At 37.5% G+C, this 17,351-nt stretch overlaps 1 protein-coding gene across 1 annotated transcript in view; it reads left to right on the forward strand.

The window, feature by feature from the left end:
• LOC148950699 (retinoic acid receptor RXR-alpha-B-like) overlaps nucleotides 1–17,351 on the forward strand; it is an 88,621-nt gene that overhangs the window by 13,279 nt on the left and 57,991 nt on the right. Inside the window, exon 2 of the mRNA XM_089092574.1 lies at nucleotides 8,354–8,475. Within this exon, the coding sequence (XP_088948700.1) occupies nucleotides 8,354–8,475 (122 nt within the window). The remainder of the gene's footprint in view (nucleotides 1–8,353; nucleotides 8,476–17,351) is intronic.

The following is a 17,351-nucleotide window of genomic DNA, read 5'->3' on the forward strand; positions in this document are numbered from 1 at the left end:
TGCCACCAAACAATCAATTGATCAAGTGGTTTCAGCTGTTAAATCTCAAAAGATAATCTCGAACAAAATTGTATTTTGTTAAAACTAGGAAAAATAATTGTTCCGGTAATAGGCAATATTTGTTAATTTCTAATGTCATGTATTCTACAAAGAATAGTTTTTTAAAAAATACTATAAATTTCTTACTAAACATGCCTGCTTAGAGTGAGGGATAGTAACAATTTCCCCCCTGAGACTGGTTCCAAAGACCACCCCCCTCTCAGAAAAAGGATGACTTAAGGGATTTACTTCCTATGTTTCTGAGCCCCTATAAAAATCACCCCTTACCCCCGCCCCCACTCGAAATCTCTAGATTTACTAAACAATTTTATCCTACTATACTTTTATTTTAGCGTTTTCCTTGAAGTTGCCCCCTCCCCACCCGAAACAAACTTCTGTGTACGTGCTTGCGCTGGTCATTCTTTTTTTCTAAAATGCCTTATTTTATATTATCTCGCTTTTAGAATAGTTGCAGAAGGGACCAGATCTAATCTGACCAAGAAAAGAATTTATGAGTTATCGATGTTAATGTTACTCCGCTTGTGTGTCATTTTTCAAAACTACTTACATGTTAAACTGTTAAGCTATATACATAGCTATGGAATTACTTTTTTCCCTTTTTTCCATATAATTTTTGTTTGGTAATACTTATTTTTACTTTATACTTGTTATACTATACTTATTTATACTTTGTTTTGTTCGTGTCCTCTTATACTTATTTTTATAGAGAGCAAGCTTTTGTCGTAAAACTTACTATAATCTGCATATCAGGGTCCTTTTAGGACCCCCTTCCCCGTGGCGCGTGTCAAGCGTCGCAGGGAATTTCCGACGCTTGGTGGAACTGTGCGGCACACTTGCTGCTTCGAGATGTAACACCAGGTGGCCAAAAGTGGGCCACTCCGCGGTTGAAACATGTTTTTCATAGTGCTGAAGCATGTTTTATTGTGTTAATCTGTTTTTGTTTTTTTTTTACCTTAGTCTATTTAAAGTTTATCTCTATTTGTCTTCCCGAGGAAATTCTGAAAGTTGTGGTTTGAAGGGGAACTATTCGTACACTTATTCCCATTAGAAATTATAGTTTCTAATAAAAAACTTAATATATATAGATATTAAGAAAGTTGGTATTAGTATTAAGTATAGATATTAAGAAAGTTGATATTAATAAATATATCTTAATGTCTCCACCTCCTCCTGCTTCTCTGGTCCTTGTCAATCTATGTCAAGGTATACTAAAATATTTGGACAATATTTTCTGGTCCCCCTCGGAAATTTGCTTGTTTGTGAGCTCATTTAGTAAATTTTGTAAATACAATTTTTCGACGAGTTTAATGTTTAAGATTTGAAAAAATAGGAAAAATTGTAATTTCATAGTATTACCGCACCTACGAGGGGAAAAAATGGGAGGGGCAATATGCAAACATATAGCATAAATTTGCTATATATTTGGCAATGTGCAAATATATAGCCCAAATTTGCTCCCGTGGAAGACGAAAATACTTCTAAGTGTAATAATTTATAATTTCTGTGTGCGTTTTTAATCAGGCCCTATGCAGGGCAGGGGTTTTCGGGATCATGTCCGCCCTCCATATATTAGAATTGTTACTGTTTACCACAGTTCATATAATTATCCAGTAAGCTTATCGCAGATCATTTCTGGTCTTCGTTCTCGGTGCGAACAAAAAGCTCCTCCCACTTCTTCGTGCAGTTATTAATAGCGGGTTTCCACTTGTTTCCGATTGTTTCGCGTCTGACTTGTCTACCCGTGAAAAGATCTGATGCCGCTTATGTTTCTACGTTCTCTGGAGCACTCGCACCCCGGTCAGGGTTTTTATAATGGGTGAGATAGGGAACGATCATACTGGATAATTATATGAGCTGTTTACCTACTATTTCTTTCATCTCCTACATGGTTAGACTTTTTTTTCAAATTGCTGTTCTTCCCCACGGAAATAGCTTTCGAGTACATTCCAATTATTAAAATTTAGCAGTACCACCTTCTCTAGAATTCTGATGAAAATGAGAAAGTATAGAGTTGGCAACCTGTCTGGGTGATTTTTATGACATCGAGGGTACTCTGCTCTAAATTGGAAAAGCCGGTGACCCAGTTATTTCTTTGCACAATCATTCACCCCAAATCGTCATTGAAGGATGCATAGGGTGAAATTAAAGACTGCCCAAGTTGCATATTTTGAAAGCGTTCTTGAATTTAAATAAACCATCTGCTCTGAGTGAGGCGACCGCTTTAGCCCTGAGCTTTTCGGTGACGGTGATTGAAGTGGCTTGGCTATTACATTGACTGTATTCTCTGCATAACAATACAGTTCAAGTTACTCATGAAGGATTTTCAACTTAACAAAAACAGTTAGGCTACTTATGAGGAAGGAATTTCTCCGGGGGGGGGGGGGGGTTAAGGAAAAGTTTGAGAAAATATGTTTTGTCTGTTTTTAGTTCAGGGGGAGCTAGAGCCAGAAGGACCGAAGAAACTGCGGAAAGTGTGAATTTTGGTAGAATGATGAAGGGTAGTACTAGGCTAACAAAAAACAGGCTTTACAAGTATGCTTGACCTGTTAATAACGCCATTTCGTAGTTGCAGCGAGGTAAAGGGCGAACCACAGCCCATAGTAATCGAAAGTTTAAGAACATGTCTTGAAAAGTGTCTAGTGAGGAAAAAAATGGCATTTGAAAACTGATTCAGGACTTTAACTGCTATTTCCGTTAATCTTAACTGTAAAAGTCTATCACGAAAAGCTAGTAGCCTTATCTACGTGTTTTTTTATAAACTGGTCTCGACAGAGCCATTTGTAGGTACCATGTGGCACTCTCTGAAACGAAAAAGCTGGGAAGCCTAAAAATAATATCAGTCCAATCTTTTTGGTCTAAAGCCCCTAACTGAAAGTTTATCTCCCCTCTTGTATACTATTCCTCCCATGCCTTAGTACGTTTCCTAAATCATCTAATGACTAGCAGAACTAACTTGCTGTTGGACCATCATAGATGTTTAGTGGCTCATTTCAAATTTCTTGATCATATCTACATGCTTAAATTTGGGTACTTGAGTATTATATGGACAGTTACAAGGAAACCAGTCACGAAAAACCCGTTTTTGACGGTTAATTCCAGACACCGCTATAACGTAATGGAAATGGAATGCATAGCGTGATTTTCATTGCGTATACGTTATTAAACTGTTGTTTTTTGAGGTTTAGGGGGAGGGGAAGGTACCTATGTTAAGTTAGGTTACGTATTTAATATATGCAATGCTCCCCCCCCCTAATGTACAAATATATAGCCCAAATTTGTTTATAAACTATTATATATTCATCCTATTTTATTTTATTTCATTAGCATTAACCAAACTTGACTTTTTAGAAATGCCCAAGTACCTAAATTTGTCTTTATAATGCCATCGTGAAGTACCACATGACACTGAAAATGGAGTTTATATTTGTCTTGACAACCCCATCTTAAGATGACACATGACACAAAAAACTGTTATATCTGAAATGGCTTGGAAGCATAAACAGTACACCATTCGAATTTCTATGACCAAAAATACTTAACCGGATTTTTAAAATCCCACTCTTGACTGCTCCTCCCGATCCCCTTAGTAAGAAGAAAAATAAGTAAACGACGAGTTTTGGAAAAAGTGACCAGTCAATAAATGTTTTCACTCAGATACACAGCTTATTCTGAAACAATGGTAAATACTACTTATGTTGATTCTAACAGTAAAAGTAAGCTGCGAAAACACCTATTGGGGAATCTTGAGGAAGAGCTTTGAATTCCTGATTTATGTGTTTGTTCTTAAGTGCTAGCGCGATACTGGGGCATTTACTTCCCCCACCCTATCAAGACGTGTGTGAATTGGCCATAGGTTTTGAGAATATCTAGTAACCATTAGGAAAATTTCGTATAAAGGTTTCAAAAATCAATGTAGTTCTCTGTATTTAAGTATGAAAGTAGTACGTTTTATAGAAACGTCAGGGGCCCATGCACAAATTATATGGTATACTTACGGGTTGTTTACTTGCCGGAATTGGGGCTGACCTCCAAGTGTCACCTGTTCCCCATGCAACGTCTCTTGATGGTACTTCTTTCCGCCACGATCCACCTGGTGTAAAATTACTTACCTAAAGCTACGAGCCTGAGGAAATTTGCCTGATTTTCGAAAAAAGGGGAATACCCCCTATAAAAGTCAAGGGATCTCAATGAAAATCACATTATCAGATTAAGCGTATCCGAGGATCCTATTGTATTTCGTATTTTTTGCCAGCAGAGGGGTCACGGTCGCGTGTTTATTTATTTATTATTATTTTTTCTTCACGGGTGATCGCATCGAACCAATAGTCTTATGATATCGGGAAAGGGCTCATTCGAACGAAAATTAAAAGTTCTAGTTGCCCTTTATAAGTGACCAAACACATTGGAGGGCAACTAGCCCCCCCTCTCAGTCCCTATTTTTGTGAAAATCGTCCAATCAAAAGTAACTATTTTGTTTCAGCATAGTTGAAAGGCCCGATAATTATGCCTTAGGAGGTAACATGGCCCCCCACAGCCCCTGGGGAAAGGTCTTTAAGTTAAAAATGTGCCCATTGTTTACATATAATATTTGTTATTGGGAAATATGCATACATTTTCCGAGTGGGATGGGGGGTGAATTTTCTGTTGGGGGATTTTCAACGGAGAAAATTTTCCTTGAGGAGGGAAAGTTCCAGGGGGTGAACTTTCTAGGGAAAATTCCACACTGAGAGAATTTGCCAGAATTCCTATACGAATTTCTTTTTATTAGTCTTGCTTTCTCTTTGCCGACTCAATTTTACATGTGGAGTTGTTAGGGGAATTGTCCGGGGAGATATTTTTACCGGGTTGGAGCTGTGTAGAGTATCTTTCCGTAGGGAGGGGATTTTTCATGGGGGAAATAGGGGAGTATTTCACGGAAAAACTCCTTATACCGAAACGTGATTGACGGATTGTTACAGGATCGTTGAAAGAAACATGGATCAGCATATACTATGTTTTTTTATGTATAGTATTGCCTTTATACGGGAGCCTTAATTTCGTAGGATCCTTTAGGAGAGAGTGAAAAAATGAAACTTTTTAGCTCCTGAAGCACCCTTTAGGGGAGCTAAAAACTTTTAGCTTTTTAGCTTCCTTTAGCGGAGAGTGAAAAAACATTTTTTAGCACCTGAAAGAATCTTTTCCGATCTTCTGAATGTGCTTTCATCAGATCTGACCTTGAAGGGATCAGAGCATTTTGGGTGGAGGGACGGACCTACCGAACATTTAATTTTTGAGTGATATAAATAGATGAATACACAGAGTTTTGTCAATAGGTTTTTCCGAAGTCCATTACTATTTCATCCTTGCCAATCTGTTTTCTGCTGTACGCAGAGACTATGTTTTGTGTTTCTAATATTCCGCAGTAAATTTTGCTTCTGAAATCCGCGAAAATCTGATTTTACCCCTGTAGATACTAGATCATTGCCCAGAAATTATAGCAAATAGATAAATTCTGATTGCGCCATTGGGGTTGCTATGTCAAAATCGAGGGAGGACCCACCTTAACTCAAAATCTTATTTTATATTGATACTTGGTTTTGGCAGAGGGTAGCAGGGTCGTATCTAAGATTCTTTTTTTCGGTAAGGGGGGTGGGGTAAAAAACTTAAAAACGCAGCAAAAATTTGTTTATATTTATGTTTGTTACGTTTTTACGAGCCGGATAAACATGGGGGGCTCATACCCTCGACCCCCCCCCCCTGGATACGGCCTTGGAACCCATCTTAAAAGGCAGCCCGAGGGATTACCCATTTTTTGCCTCCTAGTGTACATCTCAAAGCGCCATAAATGCCGCACAGTTTTGGCATGTATGGCACAGTCACTGCAACTTTTGGTGCAGCTCCGCCATGCTTGGCACGCATCACCTGGTGTTCGTGATTTTTTAATGTTTGCGACCCCTGGAGGCCAATGGTTTCTTCTTTAATCAGTTCCCCATACTTTTTGTGATAACCAATCCCAAATAATATTCTGGCAATCAGAATTCATTGCAAGAATAAAATCGAAAGTCTTCCTTTTAAAGAGGAAATGCTCCATTTTAAAATGCAATTCATATAATTTATATTTACGCAAGTTCCTGCATTGTTACATCACGGGCCAAAACCTTTTCAAATACATCTGCGCGAATGGACGTCCCATAAAAGGGAGGGAATGGGAGGTTAGGCGCGTCACAGATTAAAGAAGGTTATATAGGAAGGGCGGAAAAACAACTTTTTTCCGGGTTAATAGCTCGCCTTTGTAGACATAGTAGTTCCTTTTGTGTGATGGTTTAGAGTGAGAATGAACGAGTAATGAATTGATTAGAAAAACGATTTTACTGTTAATTCTATTTTATCCTTGTTTTTTTTTAAATGTTTTTTAGTAATGACGAAGATAACTGTCACTTACGTATGTTAATGACTGTCACACCCCTGGAACTTTGAGGTTTTCAGATTGGGTAGTTTTACGAACAAATAAACCTTCATATGGGGTTAAGTCCACTTATTAGACAGTGAAAACAAATACAAATCTTTATATTTCTACCACATATATAGCAATCGTCTTCAGCAGAAATATTGCTTATGTATTTCTGCTGATGACGATCGCTGTATGTGTGGTCGAAATATCCGAACTTGTATCTGTTTTCCCTGTCTAAAAAATGGACTTATCCCCATTTGAAATTTTATTTGTTCGTCATAGAAAGGCAGTGTGGTCTTGGAAAAAACAAGATAATTTAAGGTCTTACGTCAAAAATGGGTGGCTCTATTGTCGTATGACAACCAAGAGCTGGTCACCATTCTGTATATTCAAATACACCACTTCATTCAGTAGGTTTTAAGTGGCTTTTACGTATTGGGAGGTGGTTTTGAGTCCGTGCCTTCAAAATATTGAACATCCCTATCGTTCCTCATCGAACATCCCTTTGTCGTGTATGTAATACGCCTATTTTTTAAGCTGCCCCTTCCCCGAATCAAAATCACTGTACACACTGGAAAATAGCATGCATATTAGGTTATTAGGCTTTCTAAGCAAGTAATTAAGCTCTTATATTTTTAGTCTAATAGAAAACAGTCGATAATTTCGGTGTAGTGATAATTGTACAAAAGAGCTCATGGTACTTGTATACGAGCCCTGCCTCATGTTCTTCTTGTATGTTTCTCCGACCCTCAATCCTAACGAAATATACCAAAGTAAGATAAAAATATAATACTTTAGAAACAAATTTGGGCTATATATTTGCGCATTAGGAAGGATGGGGGTAAAGTACAGCGGGTCTGTATGCTTAATATGTTATGTAGAATTATTCTTCATATTATATAGTCAGAATTGTTTTCTAACTTCACACTGTGCAAATACTTTATCCCCCCCCCTAATGTGCAAATATATAACCCAAACTATATATTGTCACTTCGCTTTGTTTTGTCTCACGCTAAGCTGAAAGAAACTAACGAAAAAAGCGGTTCTATAATGCGTCAATGAATGAACAACTTGAGCGGATGGGCGTTTATCATACAAGTACAGAGCTCATTTATATCACAGATTTAAAGTAAGAAGGACATCAAATCTATAATATTTTTTAAAATAAAAAGCTGCGTTTGGTGACATGGTTTTAGCTTATTTTTCGCTGTTTTTCAACCATGTTTCTTTTCTTTTTTTAATTTGATGCCCGACACTACCAAAAGCTATATAGCTCTGTATGGGGTTGTTTTTCATTAGAAAGTTCCCCAGTTTTCTGAATTTTCCACAACTTTCCTTAGCCTCCGATTGTATATTTTATTTGTGCTCAAGAAGATTGATTGGGTTGAATACCTATGGTATTTGTCATTTTGGTACACGTGTGTTATCCAGAACATACTCAAAAAGCGAAGTTACCTTGATCATAATGAAATATACCTAAATATGATGAAAATATAAGATATTAGTAACAAAATTAGGGAAACTACGTAAAAGAATTAAGTCAAGCGGGCAGCCCAGAACACACTATATTAAATACCTAACCTAACCACCTCTATATATTAAATATTTAATTAAGATATACTTTCATCATAGTTTTTCTCACTAAGACTAAGCTAATTATAACCCATTGCAGACAGACAAACCGGTTTTCTCAGATCAAATAGAACAAACATCTGAAGTGTGTCCTGGATAATACACAAGCACTGTCATTTTTGATAAAAATTGTGCTAACTTAAAATTTAGTTGTGATTTTCAATTATCCCGAATACATATATAAAAAGTAAAATCCTCGAATATACTAAACCTCGTTTAAATTTGTTTCAGAGATAAGATGATGACGAATATAACAGGCCTACAAGGAATGCCTACAAATCCAGTTTGTCGAATGACCAGATCTGGCCACTTAACTACTGACCTATGTAACGTTTGCGGAGATTCCGCTTCAGGTATTGATTCGGCCTAATAAGGCTTCTTCTTTTTTTCATATACTAAGGTTTCTTGATAGAAAAAAAGAAGGAAGAATAGAAAATGACTGCAGCAGGGGCGTAATCAGAGTCTCGTACATGAGACAGGAAAATATATTTGAGAAAACTCTACTAAATGATGGACCGTTCACTGTGACCTGAGAGCAACTGACAAATATTCGTTCCTTGACAAAAAAAAGGTTTTCTGAAGGAATTGAAGTTGCTTTATTTTTCGGATTCCTACATCAGGAAATAAATTTGTACATGAGACAGCATGTACAAATCAGGAAGAAAATGACTGCAGCAGGGGTGTAATCAGTTTCATACATGAGACAGCAAAACACATTCGAGGGGGCTCTACTAAAGGATGGACCGTTGTATAGCAACTGTGACCTGAGAGCAATTTTGACAAAAGTGCCTAAGTAAAGAACGATGTGGGCACAATGTGTGTTTTTTTCTCCACACCCGGGCACTTCGTATCGAAGGAGTTGTCGTAGAAACTTCGAAAAGGGCTCATTCGATTGGAAATTGAAGTGGCTAGTGCCCTTTTTAATAGTCGAAAGTGATTGGAGGGCAACTAGCCCCCCCCCCTACTCCTCGCCCATCATTCCCCCAAACACATCCAAGCAAAATTTTGAGATAGCCATTTTGTTCAGCGTAGTTGATTTCTAGATAAAAAATATATTTTTGAGGAGGACCCTCCCCTGCAACCCACGGGTCAAGGGTTTTAAGTTATGCCCTGGGGGCATTTAAGGTTTTTATAGAAGGCTTTGTCTTAGAAACTTCAAGAAAGGCTCATTCGATTGGAAATTCACTGATAGTTGAAAGTGATTGGAGGGCACTTAGCGCCCCCCCCCCCGCCCGTCATTGCCCCAAACACATCCAAAAAAAATTTTGAGATAGCCATTTTATTCAGCGTATTTGTTTTCCAGACAGAAAATATAGTTTTTGAGGGGGACACTCCCCACGACCCTTGGTGCAAGGGTTTTGAGTTATGGCCTGTGGGCATATAAGGTTTTTATAGAAGGCATTGTCATAGAAACTTCAAAAAAGGCTCATTCGATTGGAAATTCAAAGGGCTAGTGCCCTTTTCATTAGTTGAAAGTGATTGGACGGTAACTAACCCCCCTCTCATGGCAAGCTTTTCATAGTTACCGCGCTAGCACTGCCTAAGTAAATAACAATGTGGATACAATGTGTCGTTTTTTGTTTTTTTTCTCTATCCCCGGGCACTTCGTATCAAAGAAATCGCCGTAGAAACTTTGAAATGGGCTCATTCGATTGAAAAATTGGAGTGGCTAGTGTCCTTTTCAATAGTCGAAAGTGATTGGAGGGCAACTAGCCCCCCCCCCCCCCCCAACGCCCATCATTCCCCAAACACATCCAATCAAAATTTTGAGATAGCCATTTTGTTCAGCGTAGTTGATTCCAAGATATAAAATATGTTTTTGAGGAGGACACTCCCCCACAACCCTCAGGGCAAGGGTTTTAAGTTATGCCCTGGGGGCATATAAGGTTTTTTATAGAAGGTGTTGTCGTAGAAACTTCAAAACAGGCTCATTCGATTGGAAATTCAAAGGGCTAGTACCCTTTTCAAAAGTCGAAAGTGATTGGAGGGCACCTAGCCCCCCTCCCACGCCCAACATTTCCCCACATACATCCAACCAAAATTTTGAGATAGCCATTTTGCTCAGCGTAGTTGATTTCCAGATAGAAAATATGTTTTTGAGGAGGACACTCCCCCACAACCCTCAGGGCAAGGGTTTTAAGTTATGCCCAGGGGGCATTTAATGTTTTTATAGAAGGCGTTGTCGTAGAAACTTCTAAAAAGCTCATTCGATTGGAAACGGACTAGTGCCCTTTTTAATAGTCGAAAGCGATTGGAGGGCAACTTGCCCCCACCCACACCCATCATTCCCCCAAACACATCCAATCAAAATTTTTAGATAGCCATTTTGTTCAGCGTAGTTGATTTCCAGATAGAAAATATGTTTTTGAGGAGGATAGTCCCCCACAGCCCTGATGGCAAGGGTTTTAGGTTATGCCCTGGGGGCATATAAGGTTTTTTATAGAAGGCGTTGTCGTAGAAACTTCAAAACAGGCTAATTTGATTGGAAATTCAAAGGGCTAGTGCCCTTTTTAATAATTGAGTGTGATTGGAGGGCGACTAGCCCCCCCCCCCCACGTCTATCATTCACCCAAACACATCCAATCAAAATTTTGAGATAGCCATTTTGTTAAGCCTGGTTGATTTCCTGATAGAAAATATGTTTTTGAGGAGGACACTCCCTCACAACCCTTAGGGCAAGGGTTTTAAGTTATGCCCAGGGGCATATAATGTTTTTATAGAAGGCGTTGTCGTAGAAACTTCAAAAAAAGCTCATTCGATTGGAAATTCAGCGGGCTAGTGCGCTTTTTAATAGTAGAAAGTGATTGCTGGGCAACTAGCCCCCCCCCCTCCCCCACGCCCATCATTCCCCAGACACATCCAATACAAATTTTCAGATAGCCATTTTGTTCAGTGTAGTTGACTTACAGATAGAAAATATATTTTTGAAGAGGACAATCCGCCAGGCCCCTCAGGGCAAAGGTTTTAAGCTATGCCCTGGGGGCATATAAGGTTTTTATAGAACGCATTGTTATAGAAACTTCAGAAAGGGGTTCATTCGATTTGAAATTCGAAGGGCTAGTGCCCTTTTTAATAGTCGAAAGTGATTAGTAATATTTGTTGTTGTTGTTGTTTAGACCAGGGCACTTCGTATCGAAGGAGTTGTCGTGGGAACTTTGAAAGGGGCTCATTCGCTTGAAAAGAGAAAGGGCTGATGCCCTTTTTAATAGTCAAAAGTAATTGGAGGGCAACTAATCCCCCTTTCACTCCCACCCTCCCATTTGCCCGTTATTTTTAAAAACTAAATGTTTCCTCAAAAATAAATCAAAATGCAATGTTATAATTCTAATTCCCAATAATGCATCTCAGCAGTATCCAAAGAACGACTGAGGGTTCTGTGTTCAAACTTTCGAGGCTACTTCTGCTCTTAAAATTTAACCGAATCAAAATAGTTAAAGTATATCCAAGCTATCAAAGAAAATAAACAGATTTTTTTGCGAATGGTATCAAGTTTTCCGTTTCAGGTCAACAAGAGGAGGTATGAAACTAAGTTAAACAGTACTATTTGTGTCCAGATTTTTAAAATGGTGTATGTTGCTAAAAATTGCTGAAAATTTTTCTCCAGCATACAAATAGCAGGCCAAACTATAAAGTCTTAAAAAACGAAAAGATTTAAAGTGTTATTTTCTTTTTCCTTGAAAAGACTATGTCAATACAAAACGAACAGAAATTAATTAAAAAAAAAAATTCCACAAAATAAGTTTTTCAAAGAAAAGTAAAGAACTCCATTAAACAAAAAATAAGCAAAAATAAAATAAAATTATCTACCAAGCTCGAAACTACCACAAATCAGCATCGATAAATAAATGAAACCCAAAACGAACAGAAATTATAATAAATAACTGAGGCAAACTCAAAACGAGCAGAAATTAACATAAGTTGGGCGCAAAACCCCTATGTCTTCCCATGGCCAGAACAAAATTTACACTTTACTGAAACAAATATAAATGTTTTTACTTTTATAACTTAAATAAATCAAATAATTTTAACATTTTGATTACTAAATATCAATATATGTATATTAAACTGACAATGCACATTCATTGTATTTTTGCTTTCATTTGTATTCATTTGTATTATACTTTCGTCAGTTGTTCAAATTTTTTAGCTTAACTTAGTCACTTAACTTTGGGATATAGTAGGCCATCGTCTCTCAACCTTTTTAGGGTCGAGAACTCCCAAAAAAGATCAAAAGGTGTCTGTTATCATTTAAAGCCATTGATCTAAAAAACACATTTGTACTTTTTAAGTCCTTCTTTTGTGTGTCAGTTTCCTATGCATTTCTAAATGAGTGGACCAATTGGCGCATCTGAACTTTTGACAAGGGCAGATCAGGGGGGAGGGTGCGGAGGAAGTAGTGATAAATCATGCTTTCTTCAAATTGTTTATAGCAACAAGGACTTCCTCTTTCAGAAGGTCAAGGAAGGTTGGGGAGGGGAGCTTATTAGAGGATAAGAGAAGAGAGGGGGTGAGAGATTCGTTTTCATGCATGGACTGAAACTCGACGAATATTACCATTTGGTAGGAGAAGATTAAAAGGGATCGAGGGGGTATTAATATAAGGTTCTCTGATTAAAACCCGTATGCTAATTCTGAATTTCTCTGACAGGACAATGTCGAAACGCGGACAGGGATTTTATTGAAGAGGGAAGGAGACCTTAAGACTTGACTTCTACCATTTATGACGTCATATAAATGCTACGTCTTGCGTTATCTATGTTTCATCTTGCATCGTCCTTAAAAATCGTCCCAGGATTTTATATGTATAAGAAAACTAAACTTAATGTTAAGCTACCACAAAATTTTCGCCCAAACAAAAGCATAAGAAGAGAAAAAATTGTTTTATCGATTGAACCGAATTATCTTGTTAGTTATTAATTGATGCATGCTTATTTATCTTCTAGATCTCTTGATTTGTCCGTTTGTATGTATTTGAATCTAACTTTGCGAATTAAAAAACACAAACTTCTTTCGTTGATAAGTGTTCAAATTGTTTCTAATTTACTGTGACCCTGTTTGTTAGTCGCCATCCTCGTGGTGAAAACCGCTACTACAGATTATTTCGAAAGCACAGTGTAGACCACAGTTTATAGAATTAGCAGTATGATCATACCCTATCTCACCCATTATAAAAACCCGGACTAAGGTGCGAGTGCTCCAGAGAACGTTTTTGCAGATAGAAACATAAGCGGCATTAGAACTTGTTCACGGGTAGACAAGTCAGATTTCTCTTGGACACAAAACAAGTGGAAACCCGCTATTACGGATAATGCACTTTGTAACCATTTCTCATTGATTGACGGAAACAGACTAACCCGCTAATGCAGAAAGAAGTGGGAGGAGCTTTTTGTTCGTACCGAGAATGAAGACCAAAAATTATCTGCGATAAACTTACTGGATAATTCTATAAACTGTGGTGTAGACATTCCTTATGCTTTTTCCAAATATATAAAATTAAACAGGAAACCCGGAACGTAAACCCTGTACGTAAGGAACGACCCGGCTCAATAGTAACCGAAACTCTAAAAAACAGAATTTATTAATATCAATAAATACATCAAAAGAACCAGCTTATTATGCTGATTCCAAATATATAGGATTTATCAAATTTAGTGTTACCCGTCAATAGTTACGAGCCTGAGAAAATTTGTCTGATTTTTGAAATAAGGGGAAACATCCCCTAAAATTAAAGTTCAAGCGTACTTAATGAGACGTACTAGAGAACCCTACCGTAGAAGTTTCAAGATCCTATCTGCAAAACTGGAATTTTACTATTTTCGCCAGAAGAAAGATTACGGATGTGTGTTTTTTTTTCAGGGGTGATTGTATCGAAATAATGGTTCTAGAAGATCGGAAGATGGTGTATTCGAACGGAAATTAAAGTTCTAGTCTCTCTTTTAAGTGACCAAAATGATTATAGGGCAACTGGGCCCCCTCCCGCGCCCTTTTTCCCAAAAAAATTATCTGATCAAAATTTTGAGATAGTCATATTGTTCAGTATAGTTGAACGATCAAATAATTATATCTTAAGGTGTAAAATTACCCCCCACAGTCCGTAGGGAGAGGCCTGTAAGTTATGAAATTCGCCCACTGTTACGTATAGTATTTGTTATTGGGAAGTATACAGACATTTTTGGGGGGGACTTTGCTTTGGGTGGATTTCTATAGAGGGTATCTACCTTGGGGAGGAAAATTTCTGGGGGGTGAATATTCTAGGGGAAATGTTACACGGGGGGATTTGACTGAATTACTGTACGAAAGTCTTTTTAATTGTCTTACATTCTCTTTGCCAAAATTTTCGTGTAGAGATATTCCGGGTCAACTATCCAGGATCTTTTTTCCGCGTGTTTTGATTTCCGTGAAACAATTTCCACGGAAGGGGGGCATTTCTGGAGTGATCGAGAAACCGATTAGGAATAAAGTCTTATCCAAATGAAAGAATGCTAAAGAGAATGTTTCAGGGTGAATCGTCCGCAAGCTATTTTACAGTGAGGGGGATCCTCAGCGAGAATGGAACTGTCTGAAGGGACTTTGACGGGAGGGGGGGGTGAATTTTACGTTGGATGAAATTTCCTCGGAGGAGTTTTCCGTGAGGGGGAGGGGTGTATTTCAAAGAGGGTGAGCCAGATTTACCAGTATTGTCTGAGAAACGAACAGAAATTATTCCATAAATGAAGGGTTGCCCCGTCCTCAATATCTTGCTCTTTACGCTTAATTTAGACGGTTTGTCTCAATTTTCTTAAGAGCGACTCCTGAAACACGGGGGCGGTTTAATTAGTATAAGAAGCTTTTTTAAAAGGGCAAACAGCTTTAGCGTAAAGGGCAAGGTATTGAGGTGGGGGGAAACCTTCACATAGGGAATAAATTTGCCGAAATTTTATGCAAATTCTGTTTTAATTTTTCATGTAAGGTGAGCCAAATTCGAACTTGCATTAGTTGGAAAACTGTTCAGTAATTAAATAAACAAACTAGTTTTTTTTGAACTGAAAGTAAGGAGTGACATTAAAACTTATTCTGTATATGAAAGGGGCTGTCCCCTCCTCAACGCCTCGCTCTTTACACTAAAGTTTTTATTGTTTTAAAAAGTAGAGTTGTGACAAAGAGTTAAACTTTAGCATAAAGAGTGTGGCGTTGAGGAGGGGACAGCCCCTTTCACATACGGAATAATTTCTGTTTGTTTAAGTTTTAATGTCGCTCCTGACTTTCAGCTTAAAAAAACTTGTTTTTTTATTTAATTAACGAGGACGTGCATTCAGCCCTACTTGTGGTGGTACATCCAAACTAAGATAAGATAAGTTTTATTCTTCATTAGATACACATACAATATTACATGTTATTATTCCCCCAAAGGCTCATTGGCCTGTACAAAGGGTTAAAGCATATGAATGGCTTATTCAGAGATGAAAAGCAAAAGGCAATTAAAAATGTTCACTTATTCACATATAAAAAAGAAGAAAAGAAAACATAGATAAAATGAAAACTATAGGAAAAATCGAATAAATAAACTAAATTAATTAATTAGATTAAATGGACTAAAAAAATTAAAAATAAATAAATAAAATAAAAACATAAATAAAAATAACATCTATGAAGCCAAAGAATTTTTAACAATTTTTTTTAACAAACCGAATGAGTGGCACCCTCGAGCTGATTCAGGCAACTTATTCCAAAAAATATGACACGCCATTAGAGGATTAAAATCTGACCTTATGCAAGGAATAAATGAAACTTGAACATGATTTGTCATATTACGAAGATTATAATTATTTTGATCAGAGGTAAAAGATAGCGGAACACTTAGGGGCCGGGGAAGGTCACCATTAAGCTGAGCAAAAGTAAAACATGCACATGAAAGAATGTATAGTGACTCAAGATGAAGTACTGGTGTAACTAATGAACGATTAGTTTCCTGTATGAGGTAGAATTGGACAGTAAGAAACGTAAGATTGCATCAAGCAGTGAAAAAGGATTTTCAAAATCGATCCTGGAACATCGAAAAACTGTTGTCTATTTTTGTCTAGCTCCATGGTTGTGACCTAATACTGATATTTTTTCTATTTCTGGGAGGCTAGGGAAGTGCCAAGGGCAACCCCCAAGTGAGATCTTCAAAGTTCAAAATTTTTCGAAATCGAAAGTTGTAAAAAAGTGTTAAAATATTAAGTTTCAAATGTTTCTTTTAATATTGATCAAACTCAAGGTGCGAAACTTTTGTTATTCAAACGTTTATTATACGCTTGCGGCAAATATACCGTAAATCTTGTGACGTCTGCTAAAAAGGCAAATACTTATCATTCATGTTGTTATCTTTTCGGGTTCATCTTTGGGTTATCCTTAAAATCGAGCAATTGAGTTTACGTCAAACCCGTTGACTGAGGGTAATAACCTTTTCATATTTTTGCCCTTGCATGTAGCTTTCAGCTATAATTAACTGCGGTTTTTATGCTTGACTATTACATTCTCAAAAGAAAATAAATTCATCCTTATTGATCTTCTTAACAAAAATCTTTACTTTTTAACTTTCAATGAAAAAATAGAAAACAGTAATGTACTTTCGATAAAAATGATGCTTTAGTACGTCATTTCTCAACCGTTTTTAGGGTCGCAACTAAGGATCTTATCGGGGGGAGGGGAGCCAGGTTTGAACCTCCCTCCCACCCCGAAATATTTTTCTGAGTCATAAATTAGTTATACTCTGCAGGTGAAAAGACTATATTTCATAAAAACTAAAAATTATGTCTCCAACTCCTAAACTGGTCTTTAAAATGCCGGTAAAAAACCTTAACCTTTTCGAACAAAATGTCTTTTAGTAACCTTCCTACCCCTCGAGCAAACATACTTTGGTAATCCCCGCCCCCCCTTGTCCTCAGAAGAAAAATCCCGGATACGGCCCTATAGATTAATATAGGTTAAAAAGAAGGTTAGGTAAAAAATATCGTTAGTTAGTATGCTTCTTGACCACCGTGTGTTAAATAACGGTAATTGGATAGATTTAGAAATATATTAGTAAATAAATTGAAGGTTCTTAATAACATAAGTGTCAATTTTGTATGCCCAAGTGCGATCCCTTGTGTTGGATTGTGACCTCCCCCCTGTCCTTCCGGGGTCAGAACTCAAACGTTTTAAGAAACGTCGCATTAGAGTGGTGATGCACACACACCAACGCAGTGAATATCATGGCAGAGTGAGAAAA

This window comes from Artemia sp. Qi Xiang Cuo, chromosome 7 (genome assembly GCF_049724085.1).
Source record: "Artemia sp. Qi Xiang Cuo chromosome 7, ASM4972408v1, whole genome shotgun sequence".
Taxonomy (NCBI): Eukaryota; Metazoa; Arthropoda; class Branchiopoda; order Anostraca; family Artemiidae; genus Artemia; species Artemia sp. Qi Xiang Cuo.